Raw genomic sequence first — 19,477 nt, 5'->3', positions numbered from 1 at the left:
ACTTCCAGTTGATATAGCATTCTCACTTATACTTACATACGTCACGTAGTCATGGTATGAGTAACTTATCGTATGATTAGCGTGCTGTACGGCTGTTACTAGCACGAGAGGCGGGATAAGTTACACGTATAACGATTTATTGCAGATTGAAATGAATGGTTATGATCAAGTATTTGAGCTAACTCCTGACATGCAAGGCAAATATACTCTTCGCGATCTTGTTTTACGAGAAGAATCTCTCACTTACACACCCACAGTTCAAGGCCAACTGTAATATCAACTATAAATTTTAAATATATATATATATCAATTAACTTTGTTTGCTTATAGAGATCCATTTCACTTGAAGTTGGTGTCAGCGCCACTTGCTTACTGTACAAACTTTGGAACGAACCCTATTGTTCTGAACAACGAGCAGTACCACCGTTGCCACTCGCTGGTCAGGATCGGAGCGCCGCTTGCTAATGCGGTTCGTACGGGAGCGATTAAGCTGCAAATGGGGGAGAAGTGCATTCGCCCTAATTTGAATTTCACCGGCAATGTTGCAGTAAGACTAGCAAATCGATGTGGATAATTGTGCTAGAGTAGTTAAATAGATTGATTAATTTTATACGTCAACACGTATAAGCTAGTGGACACACACACACACACACACACACACACACACACACACACACACACACACACACACACACACACACACACACATGCACACACACACACACACACACACACACACACACACACACACGCGTATTTCTATTGACATTAGACAACTCTAGTGATGGAATGAGGTTCTCATGGTAACGCATTTGAGGGATCAATACGTTAGACTATTAGTAAATATTCTAAAAATTAATTCCAATTTTTGTAATAGGAATTCAATATATTTTCGAATTTTGGTAACTTATCTGTGCGTGTGCGTGTGTGTGTGTGTGTGTGTGTGTGTGTGTGTGTGTGTGTGTGTGTGTGTGTGTGTGTGTGTGTGTGTGTGTGTGTGTGTGTGTGTGTGTGTGAAAAACTGGCCATTTGTTCTCTTGAGCATTTTTGTTACAGTTGGATAGAGAACTTGTCGCTTGGGACGGTTGCACTGAAGACTGGTATCGCTTCACGTACAGAGCCGATGGAACATTCCAACTTTCAGGTGGGACAAGTAATCCTATCTACTCTCGTAGTATATTGGAACGTCTACATGTCGTAACAAAACAGACAGATAAAGGGCAGACAAATATATACATTCTATACTATAATACGCGAACGCTCGGGAACGCCCACTTCCGTTTGTCCACATGTATGTGTGTCTGTAACCCGCCGTTCGACACGACACCGGTCTCAGATCGTTGCGAAACGCGGCGGGCCGGTCGAGATCGTGAGTCGGAGACGAACGGTCGCGTCGGGTTTCGCCTCGACCGCCTCCGACGGCCCGAGACGAGACTTTGGCGGCCTGAAATCTGTACACAAATGGTAGAGTGCACGCTGCCCCCGCTGCAGTCGGAGTAAATGGGGCTGCTTTTGCGTGCGTGCGTCCGTCCGTGCATGTGTGTACGGAAGTTGCGTCTTCTTCGCGGAAGTGGCGTCATTCTCCACGAATAGATCATACCGTTTAGGTGGATACTATCATACGCCAACCCACGCTTTCGCCTGTCTGGATGGATGTCTGTAATGCGCCGATCGACACGACGCCGGTCTCCGATCTCGTGAAACGCGACGGCCCAGTCGATTTCAGCCGTTCAAGACGAACGGTCGACGTTCTAGAATGAAATGAGCCGGAGTTTGTTTGCTCGGTCAATTAACTAACAGACTATGCGGGTGTGACGTGCGCTCGCCATGCAGCCACTGTACACGCCATCCAGAGTGCAAAATGCGCCGGCTCACCGGGCTGCTTTTGCGTGCGTGCGTGCGTGCGTGCGTGCGTGCGTGCGTGCGTGCGTGCGTGTGTCACGGAAGGTGCGTCTTCTTGCAGAAGTAGCGTACAACGATTGCCACCGCTCAGATTGCCACCGTCCATAGGACGGGTAGTACTAGTATATTATAATTTAGAAAATACAATATAGAGATATTTTAATTGTTAATATTAATAATATTTTATCTGATCTAGAATATCGTTGTCTTGGTCTTGACGACGACGTACCGACTTCGAGAACACGTGTGATGATCAAGACCTGCAATGCAGCTGCAAAGTACATTACATAATATATTTCCATTTATGATATCAATGAGAACTATCGTTTTTTGTGTAACTTTCCTCTTCATTTTAGTATGTATTGTACGTGTAGGTTTGCGTTTGCTTGTTTGTTGTTTATGACAATTGATAATGACGCTTGCATAGTCTGATTTGTGGTTCTTGCTCTTGATTTTGTATCTCTGTTCTTGTTGAGCAGATTCAATTGGAGATCTGATGGAGTCATAGTGTTAAATGACGACAGCTCACTCTGCTGGTCTATTGAAGGACATTCTACTACACCAAGCAATGGAATGAGACTCCAGTTATCAGATAGATGCGATTCCGAGTAATTGAAACACGCTTGCATGCATACACGCACAAGAGTGACAAAAGGAAACACCTGTATACACACAAATATTTTGCAAACTTATTATGCACGCAAGCACGCAGTCACACACACGTATGCACAAGCACATACACCAACACACAGACGCTCACAACACACACACACACACACACACACACACACACACACACACACACACACACACACACACACACACACACACACAAACGTTGCGTACGCTTAAATGGATGCGAACCTCCTTGTTGTGTTTCAATTTACTAGATCCAACGCAGTGTCTCAGTTCAGAATGTTCAGCAACGTGATGGAGAGCAGTTGTGGTAAAACTGAGGCAGCTGAAGGCGTCGGTATCTATAATGGCTGTAATCGAAAGTCCTTAACAGCCGGACGGTGAGCTGCATTATTTAATCACAATCTCAGTTTTTGGATTATAACTTTTGATTTGTAAGTTTGTTTTACTGCATTACGTATTTTTAATTTTTAATTGTTTAATTTTTTTTTTATTGTTTAATATTTATTATTTATTATTTTGTCTTAAATTGTTATATATTAATTTATTATACATTTAAATGTTTTTAAAAATTTTTTAATTTTTGTTTATTGTACATTTAAATTGTATTTTATTGTTTAATTTTTATTCAAAATTTTAATTTTTATGTTTTGTTTAATTTTATTTATTATTAATAGATTTTAAATTTTATTAATTTTGTTAAAGTTTATTATCGACATTAAATTGTATATTTTTGTTTAAGTATTATTTAAAATATTTAATTTATTTTAAATTTTACATTTGAATGTTTATTTATTTTCAATATATTTTTAAATTTCATTATTTTTTAAATTTTATTAAATTATTTTATTTCTAATTTAAATTGAATTTTATAGTTTAACTCTTATTTACAATTTTTTGTTTTATTTCTAATTTTATTTTATTAATCTATTTTAAAGTTTTTAATTTTATTAATTTTATTTTATTTATTTCTATATATTTTTTTATTGCGTAATAAAGTGTTTATTTCTTATTTTATTTACTTTTTTACATCCAACTCTAAGCATTCAGCACGTCAATTTTGCTTGTTTCTGTTGCAGCATGACTTCCGATAATTTGATATTTAAGCGAGCAGCTGTGTGGGTCTATGGCAAGCCCAAGTGTCACCCAACGACTTCCAGTGGATGCAATGCTCGTATTGGTTGCTGCACATGCTATCACGGATACTTTGGCGCCGCATGTGAGTATCAATGTCCGGATGGACGATATGGAAGAGACTGCAAAGATACTTGCCAATGCAAGAACGGAGCTTTGGTGGGTGGAAAATATTTGGCAATAACGTATTGTAGCATGCATATTTGGATAAATACTTTTTATTGGACTGGAGGAATGCATTTGTTAATATATTAGATTGTTGTATTGGAGGTATGCAGATCGTCACATAAATAGATATTTAACATATTATGGTAATTGTGGTAATGGTGTTTGGGTACTATACAATTTTGAATGCGTATCTGTGTTGCAGTGCTCGCACATTAATGGTTCGTGCACGTGTGCGGCTGGTTATAGAGGCAGGCTCTGTGATTCTTTATGTGCGCCTGGATACTATGGAGTTGGATGTCAGAAGGTTGGTCTAGTGGTAGCAAAGTCCTCTGCTTATTTGCATATTTCTCTTGCACAACAAATACTCACAAGCAAACAAACAGATAAATAAACAGAGAAATACGCACACGCACAAACAAGCAAACAAACAAATATACACAAACAAACCAAACAAACAAACAAACTAACAAAAACAAACACACAAATGCACACACGTTTACAACAAACAAAGAAACAAACAAATACACAAACAATTAAACAAACAACGAAAGACACACGCACACAAAAAACAAATGCACTCGTAAACGAGCAAGCAAACAAATATATAATGATACAAACTCGCAAAAACACGCAAATAAAGAAACAAAACTGCATACACAAACAAACAAAAAAACGAATGCACACTCAAACAAACAAATAAATGCGCTCACATGCAAACAAAGAACTATCAAACACACACACACACACACACACACACACACACACACACACACACACACACACACACACACACACACACGCACATAAACAAACATGCCCACATAGACGAACAAACAAATTAATACACAAAAACAAAAACATCTAACAAACAAACTAACATACAAACTAATACATACACACACAAAAAAAAATAGACACGAACAAGCAAATAGATACACACACGTACACGCATAAAAACAACAAAAAGACACACAAACAAACAAACAAACAACCATCAAATACATATACGAACAAACAAATAAATAGCCACACAAGCAAACAAACAAATACACACATTTACACACGCAAAAGACACACTCACACGTACACACACACACACACACGCACACGCACGCACGCACACACACACACACACACACACACACACACACACACACACACGCACACACACACAACACACACACACACACACACACACACACACACACACACACACTCACACACACACACACACACACACACACACACACACACACACACACATACACACACACACACACACACACACACACACACACACACACACACACACACACACACAAAGACACACGCACACGCACACGCACTTGCTCGTACACGTCGTCTTTCTTTGAAGTTTCACTAACTGTTTACGATCCATTTTAGTGCAATTGTCCAACCAAAACTTCAGCCTGTAACCCGTTTACCGGACAGTGTGCTTGTTTCGCCGGATATGGTGGTGAGCGTTGTGTCCAGCGGTGTGGCGTCGGAAAGTACGAAAACACTTGGGGACCACAATGTGCCAACAATTGTACTTGTGTCAATGGAACGTAAGATGCTGTCTGTTGCTTAGTCTGCCAGATATGATGTGTGTTTGCCAGCACATCTATTTGTTCGCTTGTCGTTACGTAACTTAATATGTTTTACTTTTCTTTTTGGCTATACAGTAACTTGTTTGTTGGGTGCTAAAGGATTTGTTTGTATTGTTATTTTTAGTTTTTCTTTGTTTGTTGTAGGTCTTTGCGTAAAGTTGTCTGTCTGCGTGTTTGTCTAGCTTGTTTTTTGTTTGTTTTTGTTTGCTTATTTGTTTGGTTTTGTTTGCTTGTTTGCATGTTTGCTGTCTATTTCTGTTTACTACTTTGTCTGCTTTCATATTTTTCCGTTTTCTGACTTTATCTATCTGACTCTAGATCTACTTGTTTGTGTGTCTGCCTTATGTGTTAGTTCGTATTTTGTCTTGTCTTTTCCTAGTGGTGTGTGTTTGTGTGTGTGTGTGTGTGTGTGTGTGTGTGTGTGCACGCGCGCGCGGGCAGACGTGAGTGCGTGTATGGGTGTGTTTTTTTGTTAGTGCTTCGAAAATTGTTTTGTAATGTTGTGGTAATGGATCTACACCTGTCTGTCTCTCTCTTATCTAACGTACATCTAAACAATGCTTTGCAATTGTCCAAGTCTATGATTACATATTGAATAAATAATTTATAAAGGCAGATAGTTTGGTTTTGGCGCAAGAAAACATGATCAAATCATCTGCCATTTTCGCCCGGAAGTATGACTCGCGGAAGGGGGTCTGGCTAGGCGAGACTAAATTGTGCTAATAACGAAATTTGATTGTCTCTAGATGCGATCCTTTGACGGGCAAGTGTACATGTGACGTAGGCTACGCCGGGCAGAACTGCAACAATCCTTGTTCAGAGTGAGTCGCCTGCATTAATTAAACTGTTATTCTATTTGGCAAAATGTTCTATTTATGTCTTCTTCCATTTTTGTTTGTTTGTTTGAAAACATTTCTATTTATCTGTTCTTTTGTTTGGTTATTAAAAATTTTTGCTTATCAGTTTGTTTGTTTGTTTGTTTGTACACATTTCTGTTTATCTGTTTTTACACATTTTAGCTTATCAATTTGTTTGTTTCTTGGTTTATTTGTTTGTGCATGTTTTTCTTTATTTTTTTTATTTCCTGTTTGTACAATTTTTTTTTAGTTTTTTTTGTCTCTTTGTTTGTTGGCTTGTACATATTTCTGTTTATCAGTTTGTTTATTTGCTTGTACTTATTTTTTCTGTCTGTTTGTTTGTGTACATATTTGTCTCTCTGTTTGTTTGCTGTTTGTACATATTTTCAATTATTAGTTCGTCTATTTGCTTACACACATTTATGAATATTTGTTTGTTTGTTGGCCTGTACAAATTTTTGTTTATCTGTTTGTTTGTTTGTACACATTTATGTTTCTCTGTTTGTTTGTTTGGTTTCTGCATTTTTTGTTTTTTAGTTTGCTTGTTCGTTTGTTTGTGTCTTTGTTTCTTTGTTTGCTTTTACACATTTTCTCTTTTTCGTTTGTTCGCAGAGGATTTTTTGGTAAAGACTGTCTGGTACTTTGCAACTGTAACGAGAGAGGTTCGTGTCACCACATTACCGGAAAATGTTCTTGCCGACCTGGATATATAGATCAACACTGTTTGACGACGTGTGACTCGATTCACTGCGGACTAGGTTGCAACCAGGTAAGACGTCTTACTGAGTGGCATACTGTCATTTGTTATTGTCTTTGGTTGTTGCTTTACAGTTGTGTAAGTGTTTACATGGAACGTGTGATCCGTTCGCATGTGATTGCAATTGTAAGTTGGGATACATAGGTGAGTGTTTGTAGTCGGGTTTGTTTGTTCATATATTTGTCTCGTTTTGAAATGATATGATATATTTATGTCGCACCTAAAACGGTATAGTTCCCTCTTGGGACAAACATAAAAACAACTAAGACATAAGACGTACAGCTAACAGACTACAAAATATACCAGTTACAACAGACAGCACAGACTACAATATATCTACATCATTACTACATGCAACATTTTAACTACAGCTCATGTAAATAAACCTCTCACCAGATAGATAACCGACTGTCCTGCTCTACGTAAATATTTAAGCCTCATGTCTTTAGCTGTTGTCATAGCTTTTTTGAAATTATCCTTCAGCTTATCATAAATGGATTTATATTTCCTCATCCCAAGCCCGCGTCTGAGGCCCATTTGAAATGCTTGATTAACTATGCATGATACAGCAGATCTATCATAATCTCAAAGATGAGAACCAAATGCCAGTACCGGAAAAAGTTTCATGTCACAATTTTTAACCATACTTTGTCAGATCTAAATACATCATCGATTTGTCTCAGAACGGTATTTACCGCTTCAAAGAATTTTCTAATTCTGGCCTCCACCATATGTCGAGCTTGTAGAAATAAATCCATACTCACGCCTAAATGCGATATGATTGATTTGAATGGTAGAATGCAACCATCAATTGCCAACTGGAGATAAAAAATTAGATCCTCCGATTCCTGACGAACAAAGTAACAAAGCTTTCTTGCTGTTGAATTCTTAGTTTCAAATGACGTACATATGTCATTCATTCTCTGTGTCCCATTCACAGTAGGGGAAATCAAAGGTACATCATCAGCATTAGCCAGACAGCCAACAAATGCAGGACCCAGCCCAGCACCATATTCACAATTCTTTAGCCTTACTAGTAAATCCTCAGTATAAATATCAAAGAAGGACGGAAAAAGAACACTTCCCTGTCGGACACCGTTACCGTCAGTAAACTTGTCTGACAACTGGGTTTTCCACTTGACATGCATGGTTTGCTTCTCATACCACACCGACAACAACCTTACAAAGCACACTGGCACTCCCATTTCCAATAAAATTTGTTTGCTTGATGGTTTGTTTATCGATTAGTCTGTTCGTTTTTAGTTTGTCTGTCTCTCTGTTTATAAGTTTGTCTGTCTTTCTGTCGGTCTGTCTATCTGTCTGTTAGTTTCTCTCTCTCTCTCTCTCTCTCTCTCTCTCTCTTTCTCTTTCTCTCTCTCTATTAGTTTGTCTGTCTCTCTTTCTGTGAGTTTTTCTTTCTCTCTGTCCGTTAGTTTGTCTGTCCCTGTGTCGGTCTGTATTTTGTCTGTTAGTTTGACTGTCTCCCTGTCTGTTATTTTGTCTGTATCTGTCTGTTATTTTGTCTGTCTCTGTGTCGGTCTTTCTCTGTTATTTTGTCTGTCTCTCTGTCGATCTTTCTCTGTTAGTTTGTCTGTCTTTCTGTCTGTTAGTTTGTCTCTCTCTCTGTCCGTCTGTCTTTCTGTCTGTTAGTTTTTCTGTCTTCATGTCTGTTAGCTTGCCCGTCTTTCTCTCTGTTAGTTTGCCCGTCTCTTTGTCTGTTAGTATCTCTCTCTCTCTCTCTCTCTCTCTCTCTCTCTCTCTCTCTCTCTCTCTCTCTCCTCTCTCTCTCTCTCTCTCTCTCTCTCTCATATATTTGAAATAAATCTTCAACGTAGATACAGAATATGATCTAGAACCATCAAGACAGTTGCTAAGCAAACTACCATACGCTATGTAGACACAAATACAACCTCTACTCTACATCAACACTAACACGCAAGAATTGAACTAATTTACGTAAAATCGATACTGTAATGTCTTTCTTCGATATTGTTTATCGAATTAGGATCTATTGGAGTCTGTCCTACAATTGCTCTCTCTCTCTCTCTCTGTTAGTTTGCCTATCTCTCTGTCGGTCTGTCTTTATGCCTGTTAGTTCTCCTCTTTCTCTGTCTGTTAGTTTCTCTGTCTCTCTGTCTGCTTGTTTGGCTGTCTCTCTTTCTGTTAGTTTGTCTGTCTTTCCGTCTGTTATTTCGTTTGTCTCTGTGTTTGTTCGTTTAACTGTCTGTGAGTTTTGGTCGTTCGGTCTCTCTGTTTGTTTTCTGTTTGTCCTTAGTCAGTCTGTTTATCTTTTCGTCTGTCTGTCTCTCTGTCGTTCTGTCTGTCTGTCTGTTTGTCTGTCAATGGTAGTCTATTTTCAAACATGAACTATGGTACAATAGCAAATAGAGCTAGTTACGAGTCCATACAGATTTCAAGTTCTATAAGATTATAAGGACATAAAGTCCTTGTTAGACATAAAGTATGTCTTTCTATCTGTTTGTCTGTCTGTCTGTCTGTCTGTCTGTCTGTCTGTCTATCCATTGTAGTATAATTTCAAACATCGAAACTATTACAGGCTAGAGGAGCTAGTACAGCCACGTCTAAAGTAAAATATTTGAAAGTTTTGTTCTCTGCATAAACTACACTTAAAAAAACATATATGATATATGGACCGTATTGGTCCACGTTTCTTCTCTATTATTACAGATAACACTTCTTATTTGCCACTTCTCAGCACCCCCTCTACCTTGCGATAGATAACTTTCGCATTGCATTTTTGCAACTGAACTGAAATGCGTTGTCTCCACTGCAGCAAAAACTCCGCCCTGTTCAGTCTTCCCAAGTCGTCTGTAGATCTGAGGGATAATTGTTGTAGATAACATTCTGATTCCTTGCCCCATCTTCCAAAATGCTCCAGGACTAAAGGGACAATGGTGAACGATTCTCCCCCAGGAAGGAGTTGTTTGTAATATTTGGTCAGCTTCTTCTCTTCTCTCTTTAGTGCTGCAGCTCCATCTGTGTGTGCTGCACTGCTGACGATTTCGGAGCTCCATGGGTGCGCCAGTGAGATGTCCAGGTCCACATTAGACCCAGAGCCACAGTCAAAAACAGAGATATCCGGGCGGTCATTTGAGTTTGAGTACCTGTTTCTAGGTTCCCGTCGGTGGTGTATATGGAGATCTCTCAAACAATCTGCCCACACTGCAGCTACGGACTCGTGGGACCAGACAGGCCCACCACCCCATTTACATGTCAAGAAATGATAGCCAGATCCATCAAGGGAGACACCGCAATCACATCTTTGGATATATCCTTTGAAGGGCATAGACAATCCCAACCTCATGCAGGCCGCCAAGCGAAAATCGCGGGATTCTAGTGCGAGCTTCTGCGAAGTTGGTATCGTATTTATCCATGCCCCTGCCCCTTTGCCTTGCAAAGACCGAAGTCTTGCTGCCTCTCTATCGCATGAGCTTATCATAATCATGTCAGTGATGGCAGTGCTGGCTAAATCCTGTGTCAGTTTTCTTTGTAGTTTACTTTTATTCCGTAGCATATCTTCCAGTTGTTTGTCAGAAGGCACTGCCTCACGAAGAGCTTGAGCTATAGAACCTCTCTGGGGATCACCGTGGTCACCGTGGACAACATTATCAAGAATTTGATTCAGACTTGAAAAATAGTTTGGCAACTCTTTGATGCTGTGGGCCCACGATGAGACAAACGCACATTGAGAGAGCGATACTAGTGGTGTCATGCCAAATCCACCTACTCTGATTGGCAGGGAAGCCTGAGCCCAAGGTTTATCTCCAATATTTTCGTAGCCCACCAAAAGAGTGAATGTCTTCCTGGTTAGTGAGTCGTGGATTCTGGCCGCTGGAAGTAATAATGCAGGCGACACTGTTCGAGCAAGATGGTTGAGTCGAGGTACATGGCAATATCGCAGCAACAACATCGCACTCTGAACATCCCCTAGATCTACTAGCTTATCACATAGCTGGCTGCCTGATTTAGCAGTGTCATCACAAGAAGCAAAAATGAAATCATCCCTGCCTATTGGGGTCCCAAGAATCACTGTGCCATCAGATGTGACTGGGATAGACGAGGCTGTGTTACTTGACAGGCATGGTGAGTCTAAACCAGAATAGATCTTGCATTTATGATTGGCAATTGAAAGGCCAATGGCTTCAAATGCAGGTCGTAGTTCATCTAAAGCAGATAGGACATCTTGGGGCAAACCAACCATGAAGACATCATCAAGGTAAGCCAAAACTCTGATAGAGGGGTTTGAATTCTGCAGATCACTCAAGATTGGATGTATTGCTGTCGAGAAAAGTGCGGGGCCCAGGGGATCACCCTGATGAATCCCTTCCTCGGACTGGATGATGACTGGAGAACCCCCTTGCTGAAAAAGTAGAGAACTAGGTTTAGAATACATTTGAGAGACATGATGTAAAATGTCAGGGTGTCTTGAGGACACTTGCTCTAGCAGATGCTGTCTGTGTACAGAGTTGAAGGCATTCTTGACATCTGTCTTCACAAAGATCCTATCACAGTCTTCCTCCAAAAGCAGTTGTACATGGTGCACAAGCATCTCTAAACCCCCGTCAGTAGCCACACCATGCTGTAGGGGATGGAAAAAGTTGGCAAAATCACTTCTTTTCTGCATGCACATTGCTTTGGCAGTGAGACGCCGCAGGGTTTCGCCTATTGCAATTGGCCTTACATCCCCATTAGGTTTTGGTAAAGCGATGAGACGTGATGATGACAAAAGTGATGTCACTGGATCAGGTAAGTTTCCCTGAGCGATACAAGAGCAAGCAAAATAAAGGCAATCAGCTAGCTCTTCATTCTCAAGTAGGACACGGAAATGTTCGTACCGCCAACCTGACGGCCCTGTACCTGATCCGTTTGGAGAACTTTGAATTGCTTTGAAGAGTTGACTCCTACTCAAAGATATCTGGTCACTGGTACATTTTCTCTGAGAAATCTCTTTCTTGCTCTTCGGGTGTTTATCAGAAAGCTTCTTGACTGTTTGAGATGTTGGAGGAGCCAGGCCTGAGCTCATGAGAACTCTAGATGCTCGAGAAAGCTCTCCACACCTTATTAGCCTCAAAGCTGCTTTTCGTGTCTCTAATCGATTGTCTACGGTTGTCTTAGATGGCTGAGACTCATTAAACTTAGCCAAACTGCCCCATTCAAAATTTAGGAACTGATGGTAAAGAGACTTCACTTGTTTCGAACTAGCTCTTCCACCTCTAGAGAGGGGAGACAGCAGCATTCTTGGAAGCAAAAAGAACAGTTTCCAAGGTGACTCATCCAAAGGATTGTCTCTTATTTGGCGCATAACATATAGGCAGCATTCCTGAAACAAGGCTTTTGAACCTGATTTGATAGTATTGATTGTTCGTGGTGGCGATGCCCGAAGAATTGTTTCCACGGAAAGGTCCCGTATAAACTGCCACGCCTGTGAAGGCACAGTGCATGGTTCGTGTACACTTGGAGGAACCTGAGATGAGACGATGGGACAGTGACTTCTTGCATTCACGACAGCGGGCGTCACAACCGAATTGCTTTCGGCACCTTCGGAGGCTTCCGCACCTGGGGGGCGGGGGTGGGGATTCGAATCTCCCGACGGCCGTTGTGAAGACTTTGAGGTTAGAGAAGACCTTGCTGATTTCCTACACTGGTTAGAATGTTGATTCAGCTTTAGAAACCACTGCCGACAGTCTTGACAGCGATGTAGGTTCAGACGAGAGACAAACTCTGCAGGGACGTCATCTGAGTCATGAGTTTGACGAACATGACAGAGAAGACGCTGCAGTTTTCCAGACACATGACACGACGGAAACGGACAGTTTTCTTTGTCATCAGCCATATTGTAATGGCAAATAGCTTGTAGGTACACTCAAACTAGCGAGAAACAAAACAACTGCCGCTGCCACGTAACATCCGGGGTCTGTCTATCTGTCTGTCTGTCCAGTAAATATATTTGAAACATAAATCTAGCAACATACAATATGTAACTACGAGTCAAATGATACAGAATCACTTAGAGACTACAGATATCAACTACAGAACCAACTGAGAACTAAACATTACGATTTCTAACTGCTAAAGAACCCAAAGAGGGTCCAATTGTTACAACACTAATTATTGGAGATGAAAGCGGGTTGTTTTTGCGTGGACTGTCTGTCTATCTGCCTGTTTGTCTTTTCTGTCTGTTTGTCTGTCTGTCTGTCTCTCTGTCTGTCTGTCCGTCCGTCCGTCCGTGAGTCTCTCTGTCTTTCTGTCGGTCGGTCTGTCAATATATATATATATATATATATATATATATATATATATATATATATATATATTTAAAATTTCAGCACTATTACATTCTAAATGGTTCCAGCAAGGAAAAGGAAGACATGCTACAACAATGTCAGTCTGTCTGACTGTCTGTCTGTCTGTCTGTCCGTCCGTCCGTCCGTCCGTTCGTCCGTCTGTTTGTCTGTCTGTCTCTTTTCGTTCTGTCTGTGTGTCCGTTTGTTTGTTTGTTTTTCTGTCTGTCTGTTTGTCTGTCTGTCTGTCTCTTTTCGGCGTCTCGGTGTGTCGGTTTTTTGTTTGTGTTTCTGTCTCTTTATCTACATCTTTGCTTCTTTGTTTGTCTGCTTGTCTGACTGTCTCTCTTTCTGTGTGTTATTTTTCGTTCAGTCTTCTTTCTATCTGTACGTGACATTGTCGGTCAGTTGAATCACTGTTTGCATTTTTACCGTTTGTATGTATATATGTTGATGTATTCATTTAGTGGACTATTGCTACATATCCTATTTTATTATTTGTTTAGTCTCTTTACGATATCTTTACGTTTTGCGTATATATTCAGTATTTAACCATAGATTATTTTTGTCAGTTAGGTTTGACACTGGTTGGCGTAACTTATAGTTATAGATGGCAGTATAGTTTGAATGTGTGCATGCGTGCTTGCGTAGCAAATTTGTGCTTTGTATTTGTGTGTGCGTTGTGTGTGCGTTGTGTGTGTGTGTGTGTGTGTGTGTGTGTGTGTGTGTGTGTGTGTGTGTGTGTGTGTGTGTGTGTGTGTGTGTGTGTGTGTGTGTGTGTGTGAGTGAGTGCACACATTACTTATACTACTCACATCTTCGTTTTCTAGGAAAACGATGCGACCAGAAATGCAGCTCTGGAATGTACGGCCAAGACTGCAAAAGCAACTGTCTCTGCCATAACCTAGCCAAGTGTGATCACGTCACAGGCGCATGTACTTGCCCCGTCGGCTTGACAGGAACCTTCTGCAATACCAGTAATTACTCATTTCAATCTATTACAGTTACTTACATTCAGAGCGTATTGCATTTATTTAAACTAAATATCTCAACGCATGCATCATTTTGACCACAACAGTTTAAAACCAGAAGTCAAACATTTGGAAATTTTGGATACAGTGTACAGAAGTTAGTATATTTTTACAAGTGTTAGTTTTCCAAACATTATTCACTTAATCTTTCAATTTTTTGCGTTTTGTTTGTATTTTTCTTTTGGACGAATATGACAAATATTCCAATCTATGACGTCATAGTGGTTTTCCTTTTTAAAAAAATTGAAAGAAATTGTTATTTTAAGTAGATTATGACTAAAGCATGTCTAAGTTCCTTTCAGTTAATGGCAAAATCGTATTAACAAGAGTCAGTTGTTGAGCTGCTCTAACGTCTTTGTTTAGTGGTAAAAGTAGCGCGCAATTCAAGCTTCAGAATTCTACCATTAGAAATAAATCAAAATAGGAGGAGTTCGTCCCTTTGTTTAGAACAGAAACTTTTCAGTAAACATAAGTTTATATTATTTTCTTAATAATTTCGTGGGCATTCAATTTTGGGTATAGTCACGTGCAGAGAGTTGCGATGGTCTGTATAACTGTAATTATGTTCTATAAACAGATGTTGGACAGACAAGGGTTCATTAGTAATATTCGAAAAAAACTTGTTTACATATTACACCAAATTTGATTACATTTTTGTTTATATTTGATTTTACTTTATTGGTTTTATGTCAACTGACAAATTGAGCGTTGTTATTTTGAACTCCAATTCTCGATGTGTTGTACTAACTTTTCTATTTATTTTGTCTTAAGCTTGTCCTGAAGGAAAATGGGGTGCCAATTGTCTCCATTCCTGTAGCTGTGCTCATGGTAACTGTGATCCTATGGATGGTACGTGCACATGCGATTTCGGATATAAAGTGAGTGACGAGAATATGATAGAATGATGATAAAGTTAGTGGTGTCAACGATGCTGTGTAAAGGGACAGAAATGTGATACGCAATGTTCGTCTGGTACATTTGGTCTGGATTGTGTCGAGGTTAGATGATCAGGCCCTTTATAATAGAACTATTGAGTTGAAGGATATATTTAGATTAATACATGATTAAGGTTGATTCACACTGAGCACGTAACGTAACGTATTATCAACGTACGACGATATACATAATGTAACGTAACGTAACATAACATGCCATTTAAATAACATTTACATTGATCTCCTCGCATACGGTCAGTGTCCCGTACATAACGTCATGCAAAGCTTCCGTCACACACAAGCAGAGGAAACGTCGTCTCGTTATGCGTCTTCTGTGGCAATAGCTTTTCAAGCATTCTCTTTTAGCAAAACTTCTAGCTTTACTTGGCTCATAATTCCTGAATTTTAGTGTACCAGATTAGCTACTTGGCTTTCAACGCTGGCTGCAAGTACATCCCTTGTTTAGATGCATTTACTGTCAGTCTACGGAACCATCTCGCGCGTTATCTTTCAAAACAAGACCCGGATTATCTGCATCTCGTTGTGTTACAATGTCCCGTATTCGGGTGCTTAATATGTCAACTACTTTACTGATAATCTGTTTAGTCACCAGACCTTTTACTTCTCCATTGTCGCAACGTGTAGTCAAAAAAAGGTTTGGAGCATGAATTCAACGATAGGTAGGATGCAACTGAGAACGAGTTTTCGTAGGAGAGGGACTGAAGTAGACGCGCTTTGATGCTGTCACCGCCATGGCGCCTCACTTAAGTACATTCACAGTAAGTAAATTCACTACGAAGTACGGGCGCTTGTGTATAAATCTTCAGGCTTTCAGGTGTGCGTTGATTCTTTTGGAGGCGATTTATTGTCGTTTAGTGTCTAGACAAGACGATTTATGTCTAGATGGTTTAGCGCCAATCTGGTCCGGGGTCAACTTTTGAACCTCCTGTGCATTTACCTCCACCGCTAGAAGGCAATTTGTTTTCCTCATGCTATTTCATTGATAATTTTCTTTTCACTTTACAAGAGCAGCACCAAACCGTTGCTTGTGAGGGTGTCTATCGGTTGCATGAAATACAAGTTTCGTCGACTTGGGTCAGCCCTTGTGACACAGCATGCGGGGCTGATGGCGTAGTAGGCGGGACTTAGGCTTTTGAGCTTTGCCAGATGCGTAGCCGTACTCATTGCTCAGTGTATTTCAGTCAGTAAACGTTGTACAAGCACTTTGACAAGTTGCACAACGTTGTACAAGCACATTTACTCTATTACATCTGTAGCTAAACGTTCTTACGTCGGGAAGACAACGTCGAACACCTAGAGGGGTTCTTGTCGTGAAATCTTGCCATGGCAATGTAAGTAATCCAGCGTGAGCATTCACATTTGACAACAGCTATAAAATCAAGACAACCGATAGTTTTCGCTGATCTATTGCAATTTGGCATTATCCGGGTACTTTTGAAAGATAGACTACGTTGTTGTTCCGTAGACTGTTTTTGACACTGAATGCTATCGACCCTGCCTTAGGTAACGCCAATGTTATGATCCGCCTAAAGTCGTGAGGTGTCTCCGTTCTTTACTGCATGTCAGATCTCGGACTTTTGAGTCTATAGGAACAGACACATTTACCACAATTGTGGCAGTCTAGCAAATGGTAGCAAATTGTTGTGCTTGTTCTATATGACGAAGAAAGTAAAGATACTTTTATTGGAAATCTCTTTTATACGCGTCACCATAAAGAGTGGTCGTCATGATTGCAAAGTCCAGTTTCGTAGCAACCTCCAGTTTCGTAGCAAACCTCCATCACTTTACGACGTCTTTTCGATCTCGGTTATTGGTAAGCTGAGACGTATGTCTGTTGCGTGCTGAAGTACCGGCCATGTTACACTAAAATATTTAAGGTGCTGTAGTGCCTAAAACGAGGTCTTTAGAATTTTCTTCAAGTTGAGCCTTAAAAAACTAAATTCAAATGCACTTGAAAAACCAATGATACATAGAGTTATGCAGTTGTCTGTCATAAGTGAGTACTGGCCAAAGCGTCTACTTTCATATTCAATCGCTAGCGTCGCAGATTGATTTTTGTGACACACCCAAAACTCAGAGAAAGCGTTATATTGCGTTACGAGCTGAGTGTAAATCATACAGCCTTTAGTCTTCCGGTACTGTTAAAGTACCGCCTTTCAGATTTTCAATCTAAATAATTTGCAGTCTGCAAATACGGCTGGTCTCACCTGTTTGACTGTAACTGCACCTCTGTCTGCATACAAGCTCAAATGAATTCATTGCTTCCTTCCCAATATATACAAAAACTGATTCAACTGGCCCATCTTTTTCACCACTGTTTCGACATTCGTTTGAACCGTTCGAACAATGACCCCTGTTTACTATTTCCGTAAGGCACATGCATTCAGCACTGCGCGGATTAGTGACCTGACGTCCAGTTAGAAATCTGGCCCTCCGAATTACGAATGGGACGACAGCTTAAGTATAACTCGTTGACTGTTTCGAAAGTCTATTAATTAAAGTTGTTTAAATATCGATTGACTAAATAGAGGCTGCGACTTCGCTTTTAATCTTTTGGCTCTAATGTTTGAGCATAACAGCTGCTATACTTGCTGCGCATCTCTTACTGTGATACTATCGTTAATTAACTACAAATTCTGTTTGTTTGTTTGTTATTTATTGTTTATTTACCAAAGTAAAGCGATTCATGCGGATAGCCGCAGCATGAGATGAAAGATCAGACTTACAGTCTCCATCGTTCTCTCTGTAAATAAACAGCAAACAAACAAACAAATAGATTCGGTATGTTAAACAGTAGTATTAGAGTTAAATGGATATCGAATTTAGCAGCTGTCTATAAAGTCAAATGTATATGTTTTGTGGTGTAACGCTCTAAATCAATAAGCGTTGTTCATGACCAAATAACTGCACTTTTATATAATTAATAAGAGCGTAGGATGTAGCGCACGTTACTAGATAGACGTACAAGTGCTGCAATCAGTAAAACTATATTAATGATTATTTTTTAATCGCCTATATTTAAAAAAACAGAAGTTGGTTTTATTAAGCGTCTGGTGAAAGTGGATTGTCTAAACCGGTCCGTCGGTCTAGACGCTACTTCCATAAATTTGTAGAGACAAACGATTTGTATGGCATGATAATGATTGTATTATAATTGTACTGTATAATGCATTGCGTTATCTTATAATATTATTTGGTGTATAGAGATTGAATTTTGAACTGAGCAAACTTTTCTTTTAGATTTGCAACTGCTCTACGTATGTCAACACTCAAGTCTGCGATGTGAAAAATGGAGTTTGTATATGTCAAAATGTATTAGCTAATGTCACTTATAAGTATGCACTTTTATAGGTTTACTGATCTCTCTGTTGTTCTTGTTTTTATACTTTCATCGACAGGGATATTTTGGAGCGAGATGCAACAATACTTGTCCACTGGGAAAGTGGGGACCATCTTGTCGGCACACGTGTTCATGTCAGAACTTGGGTACTTGTGATCAGGATGACGGAAGCTGTCAATGCACACCCGGGTATACAGGAAAACTATGCAGCGAGCGTAAGCTTTGTGTGAAAATAGTTTGTTTACGCTTGACTAGAATTTTTGACTTTTCAATAAACATTTGGACATTCCCCTACAGAAAAGGGATGTTTGTATGTTTAAGTTATTAAATTATTTAGTGGTTTAGCAATTATTTTGCTATACATACCTACTTCCTTTGTGGAACAATCCATGCCCGTACGCAGAGAGAGTTTGAGGGGTTTGTACAAACCCCCTGCAGCAGGTAGAGATCATCATCTTCGGCTACATATATGGAAATTAAAAGAAAATACGAGGACAGCAATCTCATTAAGATACGACATCCACATGATGGCAACTATTTAAAGCTTACTATTATCTTTATACATATGAGAAAAGCACAGTTCAAGTTTTAGGCATTTACACTTTAGTTCGCCCGTATAATAAAGAGTGTGGTGGTGCTTATGCTCAATCTCGCATATACTCGTTTCACGCAATTCTCGGGATATATATCTAGATATATTTCCTACATCATGTAACTGTATGTAATGTAACTGTGTGAACATATTGTCTCTATACATGTAGTTGCATCATCTTATGCGACAAAT

The 19,477-nt window shown here is 39.7% G+C and overlaps 2 protein-coding genes and 1 long non-coding RNA gene across 3 annotated transcripts in view; all 3 read left to right on the top strand.

The window, feature by feature from the left end:
• The first annotated feature begins 336 nt into the window (after positions 1-336).
• On the top strand, positions 337-2,174 carry LOC134176632 (uncharacterized). Its single transcript, XR_009969309.1, has 3 exons — positions 337-547; positions 1,057-1,144; positions 2,099-2,174. It is a non-coding gene; the product is annotated as an uncharacterized LOC134176632 (long non-coding RNA).
• A 540-nt stretch (positions 2,175-2,714) lies between these two features.
• LOC134198279 (multiple epidermal growth factor-like domains protein 11) lies at positions 2,715-7,146 on the top strand. The gene is made up of 7 exons (XM_062667641.1): positions 2,715-2,918; positions 3,618-3,831; positions 4,043-4,144; positions 5,245-5,408; positions 6,197-6,271; positions 7,066-7,076; positions 7,139-7,146. Exons 1-7 carry the CDS (start codon positions 2,755-2,757, stop codon positions 7,144-7,146), a joined length of 738 nt encoding a protein of 245 aa, XP_062523625.1. The 5' UTR covers positions 2,715-2,754.
• A 36-nt stretch (positions 7,147-7,182) lies between these two features.
• Positions 7,183-19,477, top strand: part of LOC134198501 (multiple epidermal growth factor-like domains protein 10) — a 24,272-nt gene continuing 11,977 nt past the window's right edge. Inside the window, exons 1-6 of the mRNA XM_062667913.1 lie at positions 7,183-7,208; positions 14,197-14,343; positions 15,169-15,275; positions 15,339-15,395; positions 18,594-18,665; positions 18,752-18,908. Of these exons, the coding sequence (XP_062523897.1) occupies positions 14,229-14,343; positions 15,169-15,275; positions 15,339-15,395; positions 18,594-18,665; positions 18,752-18,908 (508 nt within the window). The 5' untranslated portion in view covers positions 7,183-7,208; positions 14,197-14,228. The remainder of the gene's footprint in view (positions 7,209-14,196; positions 14,344-15,168; positions 15,276-15,338; positions 15,396-18,593; positions 18,666-18,751; positions 18,909-19,477) is intronic.

This window comes from Corticium candelabrum, chromosome 2 (genome assembly GCF_963422355.1).
Source record: "Corticium candelabrum chromosome 2, ooCorCand1.1, whole genome shotgun sequence".
Taxonomy (NCBI): domain Eukaryota; kingdom Metazoa; phylum Porifera; class Homoscleromorpha; order Homosclerophorida; family Plakinidae; genus Corticium; species Corticium candelabrum.
Note: the sequence above shows the minus strand (reverse complement) of the source record. Positions and strands in the feature narration are given on the sequence as shown.